The sequence below is a fragment of the Fusarium sambucinum genome, chromosome II (genome assembly GCF_050947815.1).
Source record: "Fusarium sambucinum isolate potato_lamoka chromosome II, whole genome shotgun sequence".
NCBI lineage: Eukaryota > Fungi > Ascomycota > Sordariomycetes > Hypocreales > Nectriaceae > Fusarium > Fusarium sambucinum.
In genome coordinates this window covers 5144395-5163886 of record NC_139293.1, presented here as the reverse complement: position 1 = coordinate 5163886, position 19492 = coordinate 5144395, and the positions used below count along the sequence as shown (strand labels likewise).

The following is a 19492-nucleotide window of genomic DNA, read 5'->3' as shown; positions in this document are numbered from 1 at the left end:
AACTCTATCCCGCTATTGCGCTATCAGAAGCTGGACACCCGACCCGACATTGCATGTAGCATTCTACATATCAGGGGAGATACCAACAGGGCCGTCGATCTTGAAGCTCACAGGCTTGACCTGAGTGCAGATCTCGTCAGCGGGGCCGCTGCCCTGGCTGTTGTCGCACTTGGTGCGAATATCAGCGCCACCTCGAAGGTCGGCATGACTGAGACTTGTTAGCAGAACACTTCAAGAAGATATCAGGGAGACTAAAAACCTGTCGCCAACATCGTGATAAACCATAACACGGAACTTGGCACCCTTCTCGCCCTCCCAAAGGGTGAAGGCATAGTCGGTGTCGCCACAGGGCAGGATATCGTCGGGGACCGGGAAAGCAACATTCTTGGCAGAGCACTTGACGTTGACGGCATCATCTCCGTTGAGAACGAAAGAGACACTCTCGATCTTGGTACCGACGGGGCTTCCGATGCTATGAATAGAGAGCTTGGAAACGGTGACCTTTTCCTCGGCGGCCATGGCGCCAGCGGCGAGGGTGAGAGCAGTGCAGAGTGAGGCGCGCATATCGTTTATTGTTTGAAAGAGATAGAGCTTTGTGTTTGTAGTGTTGGTGTGAATGTGTTGATGTCTGGAACGAAGGTAGCGGGAACTTGTTGCTCTTTATGTATTCGACTGTTTTACCAACATGGCATGAGGTCACAATCCTCCACTACGTCAAGAAGAAGCTGTGTTATGATGAATTCAGCCAATGGCGTTGATTTCTCGTAAATAACCTGCCTGTCTCTCAATACCCCAGTTCAACAACGTGGCTTTTCATTTTGGCCAATGCCAATGGATTTGGCTCACTATTGTAAGACTTGCAATATTAGGCAATCGCCGGCACCTAGGATTTATATCCTGCTCCCTAAGTCGGTGATTTATAACACGTATTCAGCAGTCAAAAGCACATAAATCACCCATTTAAAAGTTTAAATGCACAACGCTGCTGTTTTCTATATGTTACTATGTACTTTACTATTCGATACGTTAGGTCCAACTCTAATATACGAAAACCAGTTTCCGAATATTCTCGGTCCCATATTCAACTATACGACAGTCAGTCATGGTATTGAGAACACTTCTCCATCGAAGGATGCGGCGCAGCCAAAAAAGGCTTAGCGATCTTACCGACTTCAATAGTCTTACGTGGCCCATTTGGTGGCATGTCAGCAATCGGACGTTTCGTGTCCGCAAGGCGTATTCGAAGATACTGGTACAGGCAAAAAGCATGTTACTTTATGTTGTGAGATGGAGCAAGTTCAATTGTCAAGTTGCAAACTGTTTTGATGTTTGGACACGTGTTCGCCCTACGTCTGCCGAACAATACTTCCTTTGAAACGATTTAAACGATTTAAGCACACTCCATATCATATCGTCTAGTCTCGACGGCCTGAGAATGAATGCATTGTCATGTCAGGTCATATTTGGACCGTGAGGATCAAGGATTCACCTCAAGGCGTATTTTGCACCATACCAGCGAATCGGAAACTTTTGTCCTATTTTTTATGACAGAATTCTGGAAACATATTCGTATCTCTGTATGCAGAACCATCTTGCTAACTTTCCAACTGGTTAGTTACAAGCGTTTTTATTTTTATTTAGTCTGTTTCAGGGATAGGAGAAGGTTTAGCTTCCCAAGATTATCTGGGGAAACGATAATGCCGATCAGTCGCTTTCATCCATAACCCTGGTTCTACCTAACATGCACTAAGAACCTAGTATTATTTAGCCTGTTTGAACTTCCGTGAGGTACACATACAGCCCCGTTAGTAAGCGCCACAACTGCGATTCAAATTTGTGTCTCTCGAACGCGTCCTAGAACGCGTCTGGTCAGTCATGTGAGCTTGTATCACTATTCAGCAACATTCAACATCATAGCGAAATATCCGTTCCTCTTATATGTAGTCCATTAATAAAGGCGACATAGAAATTAGCGTAGCGTCGTATTAGTGTTCTATTGTAACAAGATTAGATGCCTATCATCTCCACCTTTGTTACAACTGCAACACCGTTTTGCGACACTATAATTTGCTTGTTGGCGATTCAAGGTTTTCGCCTTTTTTAGTCTTAGCCCCTGAGCTAGAGGTCATAAGACGTCTATTGATTTATTAAAGGCGTTCTTGATCCTTTTTCTCTTGGCTGTCATTCCTTCTTTTCAGCCTTATATGCCGTGTCATTATCATCAAGATGCGTCTCTCCATCTTTTTTTCGGTCGTGTCAGTTTTATCTGATCCGATCCTAGGCTCGTGAGTAACCAATTATCTCCCCCATACGTCTTATTAATGTCAATAGCTTAATTCCACCGGGTTTCATTGGTAATGAACAATCTAGCAGTCCCTTCATCGGCAAACGCGACACAAGTTCTATCGAATACGACTATGTGGTTGTTGGTTCAGGTGCAGGAGGAGGCCCTGTTGCAGCCAACCTTGCTATCGCCGGCTACAAGGTCCTCTTGATTGATGCTGGTGGTGACTCTGGTGATGACCTCGTCGAGAAAGTCCCCGCTTTGAACCTACTGTCGACCGAATTCGAGAAGACGCGATGGAACTATTTTGTCAACCACTATCCCGACATTGAACAGCAGAAGCAGGATTCGAAAATGACCTACGAGAAGCCCGACGGTAGCTTCTATGTTGGACTCGACCCACCTAAGGATGCTAAGCCACTGGGCGTCTTGTATCCTCGCGCTGGAACTCTAGGTGGATGTACGCGACACAATGCTCTCATTACGATTGGTGCTCATGATAGTGACTGGAGTCACATTGCTACTCTCACGGGCGATAACTCATGGAATCCGACCAACATGAAGTCGTACTTCAAGAAACTCGAGAAAAATATGTACCTGCCCAGTAGCATTGTCGGTCATGGCTTCAAGGGCTGGCTTGGTACATCTTTGACCTCACTCACATTGGTTTTGGAAGATTTGAAGTTTCTCTCTCTGATTATCTCAGCTGCCTCGGCTACAGGCAAAAGTCTTGTGGGATTTCTTGTCCATACACTTGGTGGACTTGGCCAGATCTTGCTTCGCGATATCAACGCTCCGGGTCAGACAAGCAAGACTGGTCTTTACCAGGTTCCGCTCTCCATGACTAACTCAGTTCGAGGCGGACCTCGCGATTTGATTCTTGATACGGCCAATGCTGTGAACAAGGACGGTTCTCGCAAGTACCATCTTGATATTAAGCTCGATACTTTGGTCAGTCACACGATACTGATTTCACACTGAACTATTACTTACTTTCGTCCAGGTGTCCAAGATTCGCTTCGACAAGAGTGGTTCCAAGCCTCGTGCCGTTGGCGTCGACTTTCTTGAGGGCTCCAGTCTATACACCGCCGATCCTCGCTCTACATCCACAAAGCCAAGTGACTCCGGTAGCGTAAACGCCAAACGCGAAGTGATTATCTCTGCTGGTAGCTTCAACACTCCTCAACTGCTCAAGCTTAGTGGTATCGGACCTAAGAAGGAGCTCGAGTCTTTCGATATTCCTGTTTTAGTTGACCTTCCGGGTGTCGGAACCAATCTTCAAGATCGCTACGAAGCAACAGTGATTGGCAAGACGGCAAAGGATTTTGCCATCACATCCAAGTGTACTTTCATGGAGACGGATCCTGATCCTTGCCTGGAAGAATGGAAGAGTGGCCTGGGACCTATTGACAAGGGTGTATACGCCACCAACGGAATCGCAGTTGCAGCTGTTATCAAGTCCTCAGTTGCTGAGAATGAACCAGATCTTCTGGTCTCTGGCGCACCTGCTAAGTTCAAAGGTTACTTCCCCGGCTACGCCGTTGACTCACTTGCAGATGCTCGACACTGGGCATGGATTATTCTCAAGGCTCACAGCCGCAACAATGCTGGAACTGTCACATTGAAATCGAAGGACCCGAGAGATATGCCGGCAATCAACTTCAACTACTATGGCACAGGACTTAACAAAAACGGAGAAGGCGACAAGGACCTACAAGCAACATATGAGGGATTTCAGTTTGCCCGAAAAGCATTCGACAGCCTCATTCCTCTTGATGGAGACTTTGATGAAGTTTGGCCTGGTCGAAACGTGACAAAGAAGGAAGACGCAAAGCAATTCATTATGGATGAGGCATGGGGTCACCATGCCTCTTGCACGTGCCCCATTGGGCCAGATACTGACCCCATGGCTGTTCTTGACTCTCAATTCAAGGTTCGTGGTACTGAGGGTCTTCGGGTTGTTGATGCAAGTGTCTTTCCCAAGATTCCTGGTTTTTACATCGCGTTGCCTCTCTATATGGTTGCTGAGAAGGCCAGTGATGTGATTATCAAAGCAGCCAAGTCATCCTAAATTTAGTTCTATTCGTGATTGAACATTATATAATATTCTACGATAATTATTAGATATAATAATCAGATCAAGCCTAAGTTCAAAATAACTACAATTCATGTTAAGCGGTACCAGTGATAGTATGTTTATCATTTGTCGTTACGCCAAACGAATCAGGTTAGAGTATATTATAATTTATACTGTAGTGCAATAGCCTGAACGCTTCCACTTATTCTATCGAGTTCTGTGGAATTCCAAATAAACTAACCACCTTGGTTTGACTGAATCAAACAGACCGGGGGTTGTTCACAGTGACGTCAATCTGATATCAGATTCAACACGCAAAGACTCAGAAATCTTTGGAACAGTGGCAAATATTACTCCTCGCACATAGAAAATACTGAACTTTGGACTGGATGATTCATTTTCTGTTGAATCATCATTTTTGCCGTCTACTTCTATATACCCAATCGTCATTCTTCAGTACTGCCAGCGTTCAACTGCTATTTTTTGTTAACATCTGCGATCATCATGTCGGAAAATACCATAGGAAAGGTCAGCAAAACATCCTTCTGATACAGTGGACGACTAATAAATATTTTGCTAGATTGGAATGGTTGGAACAGGCAGTATGGGATCCATGATGTCTCTCCTTTTTGCAGAGAAAGGCTGCCACGTTTACCACTTTGATATTAGTACGTAACAAGCATACAGTTTAGTTTCGTCCCACTAAACGTATCTGTGGTAGGCGAGAATAATACGAGAGCCACAGAAAGTATTGTGAAAGGCGTGGACGAAGAAAGTCGGATTCATCGCCAAGAGAGCTATGCCCAATTATGTAGGGAGGTCAAGTCCGACAATCACCCTAGAGTCATCGTCTTCAGTGTCCCCCACGGTAATACTGGCGACCAGTGTGTCAAAGAACTTCGACCACACCTGGACAAAGGGGATATTATTTTGGACTGCTCCAATGAGTATTATGTCAATACAGAACGACGACAGGCAGAACTCGCAGTAGACGACATCTACTATGTTGGCTGCGGCGTCTCGGGTGGTCATCAAAGTGCACGAACTGGGCCATCCATGTCACCAGGAGGAGACCCGAAAGCATTGGAAATCATCATGCCGTTGCTGAGATCTGTTGCGGCCAGTAATGGCGACGGAAACCCACGTACCGGCCCTATTGGACCAGGAAGCTCTGGTCATTATGCGAAGATGATTCACAACGGCATCGAACAAGCAATGATGTCAGTTATTTCCGAGGTCTGGTACATTCTCACAGAAGGTATAAAACTCAGCTGTGATGAAGCCACAGACGTCTTTGCAAAGTGGAACAAGTCCGATGAGCTTCAAAACACATTTCTCATCTACATAACCGTCGACATCAACAGAACTCGAGGTTCACGAGAAGAACATGTCTCGGGACACGCTCAAGGCAAGGCTACCCAGGACGTCCACAACACGGAAGGGACGGGTGCTTGGTCGTGCGAGGAAGCGCTCAGACTCCACGTCCCTGCATCGAACATTGTTAGTGCACACCTCTTCAGGTGCACGTCAGCGGAACTCAGAAAGCGAGTTGCCGAAGCAAAATCTTCGGGATGTCCGATAGAGCAGAAGCCCATCGAGGTCAGCTCCAAAGATGACTTTATTGAAGATCTACGCAAAGCTACCTACTTTTGTCTCTTGCTGTGTTTCGTACAAGGACTCCAAGTTATCCGAGAGATGGATCAACAACGAGAGTGGCATATCGATTACCCCGAGCTACTACGCGTCTGGAGCTCCGGTTCTATCATCCAAGCAAGGGGTGTTATAAATCTGCTGAGAAAGGTCTACGGTCAATCCTCGACAAAACAGAACTTGCTCTCAAACCCTGAACTCTCAAATCAGCTGGCGGGTCTTTTGCCTTCTGTCAAACGATCTGTCATTGCAGCAGTGGAAGCAGACATGGTTGTTGCGGCTATGAGTCAAAGCTTGGAATACTACAAGTACTCAACATCAGTCCAACTACCAACACAATTAACAGAGTCGGAGTTAGACTATTTTGGGAAACACAAGTTTGATCTCAAGAAGGAGGACAAGGGCGAGGCCTTCAAGTGAGAACCACTTTGGGTTGAAGACTGAGTAAGGGCAGCGACAAGTTTCGGCTGTAATGAAGTCGCGAAAGTGAGATGACTAGATTGAATAGACTAGGATAGTATTACTCGGAGTTAAAGTTGTTGTTCGAGTTCATGACTAACTCATCAAATTACCCCTGATTTATCACTTACCGGGCCGTAATCGGCATCTCTCTGCCGATGAGGTTATTCACATCTTATTCCCGTGTTGGCCGTCTTGAGCGACGGCTTCGCGACGCGTGGAAATGGAACCAAGACAAAACAAGCACAGATCATCAATCAGTCTCCATAAATACGAATCGTCAGGAAGAAAAAATGCCCAAACTAACCGATAATGACGTCAAATAAAACGGCCAAAGGCCCTGGTTGACCGAGTTTCGCTTGCCACCGCCCTTCAGTCTGAACTTTGTTTGTATGAGCCAGTCGCCGATGACGGTACCGGCACAGCCAAGAAATCCAAATTGAATAAAAACACTGCAAGGCCCTCATACGATTTTATTTTTGGTGGTTTCTCTCCAACCAAGTGGATTCTCCATCATCTGATAATGGAGAAATCTAAAGATTCGCATAGTCCCTCTGGGGCAGGCCAACCACGTCACTCTACTTCCTCATCAACAAACACTAGTGATGAAGAATCTTCAATATCTTCACAATCACGACCATCTCATCCTCCAACAAATCGCAACAATCGAGCCAACTCGGACGCCTATTCTCTCGGCGACAATGGATGGGAGAGCATCAGGGCGCCTGCCAATGGCATGTCCATGACGAGAACTATTTCACGAAGAGAATCAGCTTTATCTCGAATCCGATCCAGGCCAGTCCCACAATTCACTCATCCTCTAGCTCATATCAAGACAACAGAGGACCAAATCGTCGATTTTGACGGGCTTGATGATCCCTATCGCCCGATAAATTGGCCCATGAAGAAGAAGGTCATCACTACCATGCTCTACGGATTCATAACGATGAGCGCAACTTGGGCTTCGTCGTCCTACTCATCAGGAACACGTCAAGTTGCAGAACACTTCGGTGTTGGTTCTCAAACAGCAACACTTGGAACGACTCTTTTCCTCGTCGGCTTTGGCATTGGACCTCTTCTCTGGGCTCCTTTGTCAGAGGTCTACGGAAGAAGGCAGGCTGTATTGATTCCCATGTTCATTGCGTTGTGCTTTAGCTTTGCCTCCGCAGTTGCAAAGGATTTCCAGACTCTAATGATAACTCGTTTCTTCTGCGCTTTTTTTTGCTCCGCGCCAGTGACAAATACTGGTTGGTTGCATCTACCATATGAAGAAGCATTTGCATCATACTAATTTTTATCTAGGTGGTGTTTTGGGAGATCTATATGCTCCAACCGAGCGAGGTATCGCCATGGCTGGATGTAAGTTCTATCAAAAGTCTAATAAGATTAGTTACTCATTTTCACAGATGCTATGGCTGTAGTTGGCGGCCCTGTTCTAGGTTAGTTATTTCATTAGTTTTCAGACGCCGAAGAAGATGTCGAGCGTGAAGGGTATCACGTGGCTGCACACACACATCCTCTCGCGAAGACCACCAGACCAAACACTCCAAAAACGAAGGCCCGCATCATCAAGATGATAAGGAATAAACTCCATCTCTTCTTCTTGACATATAAACCTTTTTTCGGTTGTGGTTCTTTAACTCAGGCCCTCCAACGGTTGGTATCAGAAAGAAGCTAATTCCATTTTCCACAGGCCCCATTGTGTCAGCTGCTCTCGTTCAAGACCCAAGCTTGGGCTGGCGGTGGACTGAATATCTAACTGGGATTATACAGATCGTCTTCTTGACATTGGGAGTCATCTTTGTAGACGAGTCTTATCCACCCAAGCTCCTGATCTACAAGGCTCGAAGACTACGACATGAAACTGGGAACTGGGCACTCCACGCCAAGTTCGAAGAGTGGGATGTCAGCATAGCAGAGCTTTCTCGAAAGTTTCTTGTAAGGCCTATCCAACTCATATGCACGCCCATCTGTTTTCTCGTTGCTCTGTACGCCAGCTTCTGCTACGGTATTCTCTACATGCAACTAGGCGCCATTCCCATAATCTTCAGGGAGATCAGAGGATGGGGCACGCTTGTGTCTTCCCTTCCTTTCATCTGCATTCTTCTCGGAGCAATAATCGGATGCTCAGCCAACGTCTACAACCAGTTGCTTTACAACAAAGCTTATCATGCAGCCGGAAACAGAGCTGTACCTGAGAAGCGCCTTCCACCTATGATGATCGGATCAGTCATATTCAGCGGTGGTCAATTCATAATCGCCTGGACAGGCGGAAACACCAACATCCATTGGATTGTTCCTTGCATCGGTCTAGTCTTGCTAGGAACAGGATTCTTTACTATCTTCCAAGCAGCTCTCAACTATCTTGTCGATACATTCACCATGTACGCCGCCTCTGCTATTGCGGCCAACACATTCCTGCGATCGATGTTCGCAGCTGCATTTCCGTTGGTTGTAGGGCCTTTGTATCATAATTTGGGCGTTGGTCCTGGGTCAAGCATTACCGGTGGCTTTGCGGCGTTGTTGATACCGGTTCCCTTTATCTTTTATACTTATGGAAAGAGAATCAGGGCAAGATCAAAGTGGTCAAAGGCATCGGTGTACGACTAAGGTGATACGAATCAATAGATGGAATTAATAATGTAATTAGAAAAGTCTAAGAATGCAGAACGCCTTGAACTCTATGCTAGCCATGTGGAACCTCTAAAAGCCGTTGTCTATTTGTTTGCAATCTGTTTGTTCCACAATTGCTTGTATCTTCCTTCAATTGAGATCAATTCAGCGTGTGTTCCTGATTCAACAACCTTTCCATCATGAATGACGAGAATCTTGTCCGCACTGACAATTGTCGACAGTCGATGCGCAATGATGAACGTCGATCTCTCGCGTTTCAACTCATCAAGAGCACCCTGGATGCTGGACTCGGTGTTTGTATCGATGGCACTAGTTGCCTCGTCCAGGATAAGGATAGGAGGGTTCTTCAAAAACACTCGAGCGATTGCCAATCTCTGGATCTCGCCTCCTGATAGCTTGACGCCTTGCTCTCCAACCTCAGTGCTGTATCCGTCAACGAAGCTCAGAATCTTGTCGTGGATAGCAGCTGCTCTGCAAGCATCGTAAATCTCTTCGTCTGTAGCTGAAGGTCGAGCATAGCGCATGTTCTCGAGGACTGATGCGTTGAATAGCAGGGGATCCTGGGGAACAACTCCAAGGGCGTCCCTCAATGAGCTGAGGGTGATATCACGAATGTCGTGGCCATCAATGGTAATAGAACCTTGGTTGATATCGTAGAAGCGGAGAAGAAGTTTCATGATAGATGACTTGCCAGCGCCTGTCTCTCCAACAAGTGCCACAGTCTGTCCCTGCTCGACTGATAGGGAAAGATCTTGGATGGTTGCCTTGCGAGGATCGTAGGAGAAAGAAACATTCTTGAATTCAACACGACCCTGAACCTTCTCGAGCTCCTTGGCTCCTTCTTTATCAGTGATGCTTGGCTTTGTCTGCAACAGGTAGAGAAGACGCTCGGCGTCGACCAAATCGGACATGAGATAGCGATATTGATGAGACAGGAACTTGAGAGGCCAAATCAAGTACTCCCAGTACTGAATGAAAAAGACAAAGTCACCGGGCGAGGAACCTCCCTGGAAGACGTCATAAATGACAAGACTGGCCAAAATGAAAAATGTACAGGGTACGATAGCGTTCAGCAAAGCTTGGATGCACGCGTCCCGTCTCTCCCAGGCTTTGGCAGCGTTCAATTGCTTATCAACTGCGCCTCCGAAACGACGCCTCTCAAAGCCAAACATGTTGAAGTAAGTCACAGTCTGCCAGCCCTGAACAGCTTGATGCATGACGCGCACCTCTTCTCGCTTGGACTTGGATGACTCTCTTCGGTTGTTCAAGTTCCAGCTAGTAGCATATACTTCAAAGGTGATAAAGGTGGTGGCCGCAGCAGCCATTGCAAGAGCGACGTAGCTGTTAAACTTCCAGTACAAGAAGATGAAAGCAATCATCAAGTCAACAAATGTGGGAAGAAGTTCGATGAGGAGTGTATCCAGGACGTTTGTCAAAGCCTCGCCTTGCTCGATGGCTTTCATGACCTCCGCAGAGTCACGTTCAGAGTGAAACTCCATGGGAAGAGATAGGACGTGGTTGAAAGCAGCGTTGGTAAGTGATCGGTAAGAGAACTGCTTGATAGGAATCTTGGTCAGATCTACAATGAAGCCGATAAGAATATCGTGAGACATCATGCTCAGTCCAAGCCAAACAAAGAGCGCTTGGAATGGGTTCTCCTTGGCCAGTAATTGATCTGCCACGATACCGAGTTGACGGGGCACCAAGACGTTGAAAGCTCGAGTAGCAACAATACAAATAAGACAGAGCAAGATAGAAAGTTGAACCTTGCAATCCTTCTTGGGAACCAAGAAAGGAACGAAGATGGAAAAATCGGCGAGATATCCCCACCAGCCACCTTTTTCGTTTAGTCGCTTTGCGCGCTCACGCTTGATGTCGATAACATCGTCGTCTTCTTCGCTGCCCTGAGTGAAGGTGTCGCTGTCATAGTCTGTGTCTCTAGGTGGCTGAGTTCCGTAGCTTGTGTACTCGGTTGTACCACTTGTATGAAGAAAAGGCTCTGACTCCTCGTTGTCAAACAGTTCGGTGTAGTTGTTTCCGCGATAGGTGGGGTAGTACACTGAAAGGGACAAAAGAGGGAGAGTTCGGACTGCTTGGCTGGCAAGTCGTGCCACGGAAAGATCAGTGTTGAGATTGCCGAGAGAAGAAAATACTAGCAGTGGGACCTCAAAGGTAAGTGTACTGAGCGATGTGCCCAGGATCAAAAGTCGGAGTGCATCGTGTTGGATCCAGATGAGCAACCAAATGGTGATGAGCAGAACGAGATGGACAGTCTGTGCTTCTTTGCTCCGCACATTTCGTTCCAGAATTGTGACTACACCCTCAGCAACATAGCCTAGAAATAGTAAACCAATTGCTAGTCGATCAAAGAGTCGTGCTGAAGAAGCCTTTGCTGGTTTTGTTCGTCCAACATTGGCGACAGTGTGGAAAAGATAAAAGCCTACAGCAGAGATGGCTGTGGCGTAGTGGAGGGCGTTTGATGCCTGGAGAATTGTCGGCGGCATGTTGGAGAGCCGGCAGGCGAAGGGTGTAAGAGTTAAATAAACGGTATGATATATTCAACAGCAGAATTTGGTGACCATGCCAGTTGGTTAAATACTTGACATGGTCAGCCCTATTGTCTTGGAAGCACAATAACATGTTCCCATTCTCAGGATCATAGTGGCTCAGTTATTCGACGCAGCCAATCGGTGAAGTTGTGACTCAAATGTCAAGCCCCCATCGCCACTACCATTAAACTCTTTCGGGTATCAAGTTTCGATCTCGTAATTGGTCCAGTCGTAAAGAGTACGACGCTAAGACCATCCGATCTCCGAGGACCAAGAACGAGAGCGGGGAAAAACCAACAAGTAACCATGGGATGTTCCATATTTCTTATTTATGTCTAACACTTGTCAGTCATTCTCATCTTGGAAACTAATTAGTGAATGCGGATTAAGTCATACACATTCAAGACAACACTCATTGTCGTGACATTCCCCCATATTGCTTGGCAATAGCTCGGAAGACGATACACCCGCTAAAATCTCCAAATTTATAGAAGCTCCAGTGGAGTCGACAAGACCTGGGGGCATAAGAGACGAAATTAGTAGATTAACTTATGTTATTTAGATCAGGCTTCTTAGGCTCTTTATTTCTGTATTCCAAGACGTAAGAGGCCATCTATTCTATTACCCACTTATCGACCAGGCCTGGATTGTCTCTGATGTGACATTGGATGATTGCTGAGATTTGACAGTTGTGGCCTGTGGGGAACAATCGTCAGCATGACTGACCCAAGACTGATACGGTATACTTGACGTGCATTAAGTGCAACACTATCTTAGGTGAGCTGACCTGCTTGAGTCACCACGTCTCTTTCAACAACCATCCCCTGTGGCAGGTAATTGTTATTTTATTCTCAGGGTTAGCAATGCCATAATGTACCGTATGTTGGAAACAGACTTACTCACAATTTATCAGAATGGGATGGACTGTATGCACTACTTTAGAATCCAATTTCGACTGTAAAGCCATAGAAATCACTTGACCGTGATGTTTGCAACTGTTGTCCAGTAGCTGTCTATGTCATGTTCTCTCAGGTACAAGTCCACTTTCTTTTGTCTCCCCAAGATGTCCTTGCCCGATGTCGCGCTGACGTAGACTCAAGCACGGGCTTTCTTTCCATCATCTTTATCCGCATCTTGGTCCTTGTTCTTGCGCTTGTCTCCGGACTTGGAGGAGTCAAGTCCGACAGTGTCTTTGATCTGATCTCGAAAACCAGAGGCCAAGGTGGTGAAGTTACTTTTGTACCAAGTCGCTTGGTCGGTCAACTTCTTCTCAAACCCATCGATCCGGTTAGTGATCTTTTCAAAGAAAGTCTTCATTGCCTTCTCCTTGGCGTCATTGGTATCGCGTAAGCGATCAACTTCCTTAACCAGCTTGTCAATAGCATCTTGAGTCGGCTTTTGTACAGCCTGAAGATCTTCGCCATGCTTGAAGCGTAGGTCTTGGACTTTGCTGTCCAGCGACTTTCTTATGACAGTTAGCTGATCGCGAACAGCCTGAACGGTGCGACGGTGATACTCTTCTTGTCCTTGTCCTAGATGCGAAGAGACGTAATGCTGTTATGACATTGTTCAATAGCGGTATTGAAGGCAGTGAATCTGTCCTTAAAACCTTCCAACTTTTCTTCCGAGGCTCGATGTTGAAGATTCAGCTTTTTGGTTGTATAATGCCGTCTCTGAGAAGATTTCGTCAAGCTCGTCATCAATCTGCACTCCCTGTCTGAGGGATGTTGGTCGTGTTGGGAGGGATGTCAACCCCGGAGCGATCTGCTTGTCGCGTTTGGCAACCTGCGTCAATTAGCCTATGTTACTCAATGTACTTACAGGTTTAGCCTTTGCGTCTCCCTTGATGATCTCAGTGCGGCGTTGAGATTGGGGCACAAGATCGGAAGATACCCCAGATCCGTAGAACTTGTTTTCCTGCTCTGCACTGGCCATCCCAGTAGGATAGAGGATACCATCAGCCGGTAATTCTACTCCCCAATGTCGGGAAACTAAGCCCGATGCTGGTGAAGTTTTTCATGGCTGGTCGAACTCTGAACATCCAGACGATATCACCGATATCACGACGTTCTATCAAGTCAATAACTTTCCCGAGAGACTTCGGATGACATTCTTCAATTGCAATGCCAGTGGTACAACCGAATACACGACAGTCACTTACGGAAGCTCTGTTACGACAATTCATGCTCATGAGAGTGATAATATTGGCTTTTATGCAGATATGGAGTCTGCTTATCCACCACTCGGCTTCTTCATCTATATGCCACTAGACAATGAAGAATTCGTGACCGAGATATGTCGAGGATATGCCCTGACAGCAGGAATTCAAGTCTTGGCCTACCTCGTCGTAAGATATCAATCGCTTTCTTTGTGGCATATGTGACTAAAACTGTCGTGGTAGTTCATTACGAATAAAGGCAGAAGTACACTCTTTGGAACAAGCGCCCCCCCGGAATCTTGCCTAGTGCTCGATAGGATCCTAACGCCTGCACGAGATGGAACGCAGATTTGGTTCAACGATACAAAATCGGCCCATCAGAAGTCACTCAGGTATTTGGCAGTGGATGGACTTGCGCCGCCCGTTCAGCGCCCTTTCTCTACCTCACTTGTACCCAACCCTCCGTATTTCTGGACCCAGAATACTGAGCCATGGTTCGTATCATCATGTAGTATAGGAGGAATTATAGATATGGCCCTTTACAGAGATATGGCATATAGACCAATCGCCGGAATTCTGCTGGAACATGAAAATAGCCATCGGGAATGTCTGGACCAATTCCGATTCGATAAAACTCCAAGAAAGATGCGAATGGAGCATGGCGCCGACATATATATCGGTAGACTTTGCAAATAAACAAACTTTTCCATCCCGTTCATACATAACCCATACTGCGTTCCTGTTCCACCTCTACCAAATATCGTGCTCCATCATCGTATGCGAAACCCATTCAGTATCGCTATTGGCGATGGAATTCGCCATATCGATCATTTGCGCAGTTGTGAACCATGCATCCATGCCCAAATCATCCATAGGTGGGACCAACGACGCCATAGTCTCGTTCTCATCATTAGATTCCAGCAGAGCCACAACAGCTTCATCGGCCATCGCACCTCCAATAATCTGTCCATCAATGGGTATCGGCGTGGTGTTGTCGTGGTCGCGTGATAGACTGCTAAGCATATCGTCGAGTTGCTGCAGCTCCGATCGACGAAACACGGCGATAAGATTCCCCTTGTTTACCATCTCACTGAAGATGACCGACGTCTTATGTCTGAACGTCGCGTCATGTTCAGAAAACCTTGGATCAAGAACCGGTGCAATGAGAAGGTTGAAGCTTGACACGAACAAACACTCCAGATCAAAAGGTAGAAACGCTTCTGTGATAAAATGGTTAGTTATTTGTCCAAGACGAGATCAATCTCTAGTGATTTTACCAAGCAGACCTTGACTTTGCAAACAGCCAAGAATGTTGATCATCTGGTATGAAGAGTCGATACACATCTTGATCAAGTTCCAGACAGTCTGGGACGAGTTGAGCGCTTCTGTTATAGCGTCCGGCGTTTCAAACCGAATCTTGAGAAAGCATAGTAGCAAAGGTCTTGTCGCGAGGACGATGCACTGGGGGTGTCAGTAATCAGTCAGGCGGCCTCCGAAGTGAATTGCTTACCTGATGGTAGAGCGTATGGAGATAACCTGCTACTCTTGAAACTCCGTTAATAGCTTTGTCGATGCCGAGAGGAAATTGTTGTTGTAGTTCATCTGCGAGACCAGCGATATTTTCGAGAACCTTTTTAGTGCTGAGTAGAAACTTCTTGTTCAGCCGACCGTTGACTCCATATACTCCTGTAATATTCGTCAGTGGAATCTGCTACTATCATTAGGAAGTCACCATACCTCTACCGACGGATGCAATACTTCGACATAGCCGGATCTGCATATGTAAAGCTGCCGCCCGTTGCGTTGAACCATCAAAGTGTGGTAGTGCAGGATGAATATCATCGTCGTGGACGGACTGAGGCAAGCCCATAAGGGATGTCATCTCGCGGTCTAGCACATAAACAGTCCACCATATCCTCCGGCTTCGCTCGACGATACGTTCACCCAGTTGATCTACGGGCATGTCTGTGTGCATGCCTTGACCCAACGCGACTCTCATCGCTTGTCCAATCTAGACATGTCAGCGCCGTCATTATATGGGAGATCGAGAAAACGTACAAATCCATGGGATGAATGACGATAGTCGAGGGACTCAAAGTAAAGAGCTATACAGCAAAGAATCTCGGTTGATATGAGTGGTTCGTAGACGAGGATGTGAATACTGGGTAAGATCCGAAGTGCAGTTACAAAGTAATCGGCACCCGGCGGCCTTTTAGACTGATAGTTATTGTTCTCTGCAAAGGCTTTGCCAAAAGCCAGGATGAGGAGGAGGTGGACGTAGCGGAGGTCTGCGGCTTGTATGTGGCCAGTCGGGTCGTTGTAAAACTCGTGCAAGTACCCCATGAATGTTTCTTCGTCGAAAAGGTGGAACAATTGACCGCAATGGAACTTGACAGTGTTGACCAGGAACAGCGCATGGTCGAGGCTCGGCATGACGGGAGGTTCGGGCACAGGAGCGATACGAGACCCATTCCACCCGAGATCATATGCCAAACCGTCGAACAAGAGATTGTCCGCAGCGATTGGACTTTGGTGGATGTATTCGTGGGTGAGGCTGAGGACGCGACGTGTAAAGGACCAGTTGGATGATGTTCCAAGGTAGACTGCGATGTCAGTACAATTCTTGCGATGCGGGGATCCGTGTACTCACATTCCCGACCTTGCGCAGAGGCCATAAACTTGGACTGTCCTGCAGATAATGGATTCACAAGAGCGGAAGCAATGGGATCGAGCCCTCTGCTGCCGCTATTTGTACTGCTCCCACTATCGAGTCGACTATCATCTGGGGGAACAGACACGGAGATGTTGCCTCCGGGTGAAGACATACCAGGCGGTGCCTCTGCTATTCCGATGTCAATAGTGATCCAGATCAGAAGCCTTCAAACTCACCTTGATCAGACGGACCGCCAACGTTGATGTTTGTATCCAGTGAACCTGGCGTGACATATTCTGCAGGGCCATTATTTGACTGACTTGTTGTAGCGCGTTGTTGTAAGTCCAGGATGAAGCTGGCAGGTATCAGTATAATTACGGTCTTGTTGTGAAATGCCAATTGAGGTGGCGGTAATGATGAAGACGTACCCACGGGTGACGAGGATCTTTTGGTCGCGTTGATCAAATTCGCAGGAAAGTTTTCTCTTTTTGCAGGCGTCGCAAGGATGAGAACCTGAACATTTTATTTTTTGCTTTCGACATCTTGAACATCTAATTGTCCTTTCGTCAGTCTTTGCTCTGTTGATGGTCTCAATTGAGATTGCGGTTCGGTGAGTAGGTAAGTCAAGGTGAGAGACAAGGAACAAGGACAGGGTTCATGTTGGACTCACGCGTTATCGGATCTCTTGGAAACTCGACCTCCCGCGCCTCTTCCAACAGATTCGGTCGTGCCCGATGACTTGCGTGCGTGCGATGACGAAGGAGCCATCTTTTTTTTTTGAAAGTGAGATGATGAGTGAAAAGGCAATTGGATTGATGCAGACCACAATCGAGAGGGAAAAGACGTTTGCGGGGATGGTTTTTAGGTTCTGGTTAGCGTAACCTCACTGATAAATGTACAGTTAGCGTAGCCGCAAGTTATAGAGGTCACGAGGATGCCTTGACCGGGACGCAGGGACAAACAACGAGGACTTGACAGGTGATTATACGTAGGTAGTTCACTAGTTTAGTATGCAGGGGGGGTTTCTGTTCACTTATTCTCTCGGTATCTGTCTTTGTCCACGGTAAGAATTGGGGAAATAGAAGGATGGACACAGAGTGGAGGTGGCGATGATAACCAGCGGCTTGGGTGGAGATTACACCGACCTCGCTCTCATTTCCACTGATAGCCGATGAACGAGACGATAAACAGGGTCACTTATAATTGCTTTTGAGTTGACTGGCTGGATGCAGTGGCCCTAAAGAGGGCATTGGAAGACAACGGATGCATGCCGTGAGTCGCTACAATATTCATCGCAGATCTCCAACCACGACCCTCGTCATCTCAAAACTCGTTAATTGTCATACAAAGTAATTTACTACTATTCAATTCATCAATGCTATTCATCACATATTTTATTTATCCAATTCTCTAGTTCAATCGTCCCTTGACGCGATCGGTCCATGTCTTGAGCAATTCTTCCTCCTTCTCCCCAGCCTCCTTCATAATGCTTTTCACGCTCTGCTTGACCGCGTCACCAACAGGTTCATACGGATGTCGCGGTGCCAATTTCTCCTCGGCGCCTTCGACACCAGCCAACTTGGCCGAGTAAACAGCCACAGCGTACTTTGTCGACGCGACACCCGCCTTGCAGGGCCTCTCCGCCAAAGCCGCAAGCTGTTGCAACTTGAACGCCTCGTCAAATTTGCCCTCCTTGTACAAGGAATAGATCTTTGATGTGAGAGTGGGAAAGACGTTGGCAAAGGCCGCGACGCAACCAACACTGCCCGCCGCGAGACCACCGATAAGGAAATCGGATTGACCACCATATGTCGAAAATTCCTCAGAAGGAATTTGGGCTGCTAGACGGGTAATCTTACCAACGGAACCGCAAGTAAGCTTCACGCCGACAATGTTCGACTTGCCGCTGGGATGCGACTTCTTGCTCTCCTCGTAAATCTGAACGATAGTCTCAGAGTCGAGATCAACTCCATTTGTGACGCCGGGAAAGTTGTAGATGACAATAGGAAGAGGCGACTTGGCCGCAACCTCTGCGAAGAAGCGCTTCACGACATTCATTGTAGTCGCTTTGCCAAAGTAAGCTGGAGGGAGAACCAGCAGATAGTTGGCGCCGGCCTTGTGTGCATCCTCGGCCAGTTGGAGGGTCTGTTTGGTGGAATGAGCACCAACACCGGCCATGAGGGGAAAGTCAGGGCCGATGGTCTTGCGGGCGAGGGCGATGAGCTCGTAGCGCTCTTCGCGGGTGAGGAGGAAGGCCTCGGCGTTGGAGCCCATGACAATGAGGCCATTCAAGCCTGAGTTGGCGAGATGGGCATAGTATTTAGCTTGCGCATCATGGTCGGCTGTGTCGTCTGCATGATTGAAGAAGGTGACTGATGGGCACCATACTCCAGGGCTTCAACAGTTAGTGCTTGCGCTTTGCCATGGGTTTAATGGGGAGCCTACCTGGGGACATGGGGTTGCTGGGATGGTTGAGGGTTGAGGGAGCCCATTGTGTGTGATTAATTACAGATTGGAGATTAATTGACAAGAATATCTGAAGTAATTGATACAGAATTGATGCAAAATATCTCAATCAGTCGTTCTTTTATTAAGCAAAACGACAGACTCCTCATCCAAGAAGTGGGGGTTTGCATCGCGTCTTTGACCCGACACATCAAAAGCAGCTCCGAACTTGGGGTAGATTTTAGTGGACTCGGTCATGACAGGCCTTATTTCTCAGGACCGGGAGGGAATCCGATCCCATCGGTGCGTGTCCCGTAGGAAATAATGGAGAATCTGACTCGTCTCGGCCAATTGACTACCCTACATCTTCGGCCTTGTTCGCCGAGTCTCGACCATATCTTGCTGTTTCGGTGGTCTGGACGAGAATAGTCGAGGAGATATTGGCCGAAACATTCAGAGGTATGTTGATGGTGTTTGGAGACAGTATTCGATACGTAATGTGGTGGTTTTGCAACTCCGTTGTCGGTTCCTCAAATTCTGGAAGAGGTGGCATGCATGAATACCGAGTCAAGCAGCAAGGAAA

General features: G+C 47.0%; 8 protein-coding genes across 8 annotated transcripts; 3 read left to right on the top strand and 5 right to left on the bottom strand.

Moving 5' to 3' along the window:
• Positions 1 to 63: 63 nt before the first annotated feature.
• Positions 64 to 564, bottom strand: FSST1_008660 (uncharacterized protein; the record flags this gene model as incomplete). The annotated part of the gene is made up of 2 exons (XM_083225562.1): positions 64 to 208; positions 260 to 564. The coding sequence occupies 2 exons, from the start codon at positions 562 to 564 to the stop codon at positions 64 to 66; spliced, it is 450 nt and encodes a 149-aa protein (XP_083084621.1).
• Positions 565 to 2226: 1662 nt separating this feature from the next.
• FSST1_008659 (GMC family oxidoreductase) lies at positions 2227 to 4355 on the top strand (the record flags this gene model as incomplete). Its single annotated transcript, XM_083225561.1, has 3 exons — positions 2227 to 2285; positions 2332 to 3235; positions 3288 to 4355. 3 exons carry the CDS (start codon positions 2227 to 2229, stop codon positions 4353 to 4355), a joined length of 2031 nt encoding a protein of 676 aa, XP_083084620.1.
• A 510-nt stretch (positions 4356 to 4865) lies between these two features.
• Positions 4866 to 6431, top strand: FSST1_008658 (6-phosphogluconate dehydrogenase; the record flags this gene model as incomplete). The annotated part of the gene is made up of 3 exons (XM_083225560.1): positions 4866 to 4889; positions 4942 to 5029; positions 5083 to 6431. The coding sequence occupies 3 exons, from the start codon at positions 4866 to 4868 to the stop codon at positions 6429 to 6431; spliced, it is 1461 nt and encodes a 486-aa protein (XP_083084619.1).
• A 562-nt stretch (positions 6432 to 6993) lies between these two features.
• Positions 6994 to 9080, top strand: FSST1_008657 (major facilitator superfamily domain-containing protein; the record flags this gene model as incomplete). The annotated part of the gene is made up of 4 exons (XM_083225559.1): positions 6994 to 7717; positions 7773 to 7829; positions 7877 to 7909; positions 8164 to 9080. 4 exons carry the CDS (start codon positions 6994 to 6996, stop codon positions 9078 to 9080), a joined length of 1731 nt encoding a protein of 576 aa, XP_083084618.1.
• Positions 9081 to 9187: 107 nt separating this feature from the next.
• Positions 9188 to 11608, bottom strand: FSST1_008656 (P-loop containing nucleoside triphosphate hydrolase protein; the record flags this gene model as incomplete). The annotated part of the gene is made up of 1 exon (XM_083225558.1): positions 9188 to 11608. The coding sequence occupies one exon, from the start codon at positions 11606 to 11608 to the stop codon at positions 9188 to 9190; it is 2421 nt and encodes an 806-aa protein (XP_083084617.1).
• Positions 11609 to 12748: 1140 nt separating this feature from the next.
• FSST1_008655 (uncharacterized protein) lies at positions 12749 to 13588 on the bottom strand (the record flags this gene model as incomplete). The annotated part of the gene is made up of 2 exons (XM_083225555.1): positions 12749 to 13207; positions 13475 to 13588. The coding sequence occupies 2 exons, from the start codon at positions 13586 to 13588 to the stop codon at positions 12749 to 12751; spliced, it is 573 nt and encodes a 190-aa protein (XP_083084616.1).
• A 973-nt stretch (positions 13589 to 14561) lies between these two features.
• Positions 14562 to 17232, bottom strand: FSST1_008654 (Zn(II)2Cys6 transcription factor; the record flags this gene model as incomplete). Its single annotated transcript, XM_083225554.1, has 9 exons — positions 14562 to 15031; positions 15089 to 15272; positions 15322 to 15497; positions 15549 to 15822; positions 15870 to 16414; positions 16462 to 16653; positions 16701 to 16819; positions 16893 to 17015; positions 17135 to 17232. The coding sequence occupies 9 exons, from the start codon at positions 17230 to 17232 to the stop codon at positions 14562 to 14564; spliced, it is 2181 nt and encodes a 726-aa protein (XP_083084615.1).
• A 642-nt stretch (positions 17233 to 17874) lies between these two features.
• FSST1_008653 (dihydrodipicolinate synthase family protein) lies at positions 17875 to 18956 on the bottom strand (the record flags this gene model as incomplete). Its single annotated transcript, XM_083225553.1, has 2 exons — positions 17875 to 18859; positions 18910 to 18956. 2 exons carry the CDS (start codon positions 18954 to 18956, stop codon positions 17875 to 17877), a joined length of 1032 nt encoding a protein of 343 aa, XP_083084614.1.
• Between the last annotated feature and the right edge of the window lie 536 nt (positions 18957 to 19492).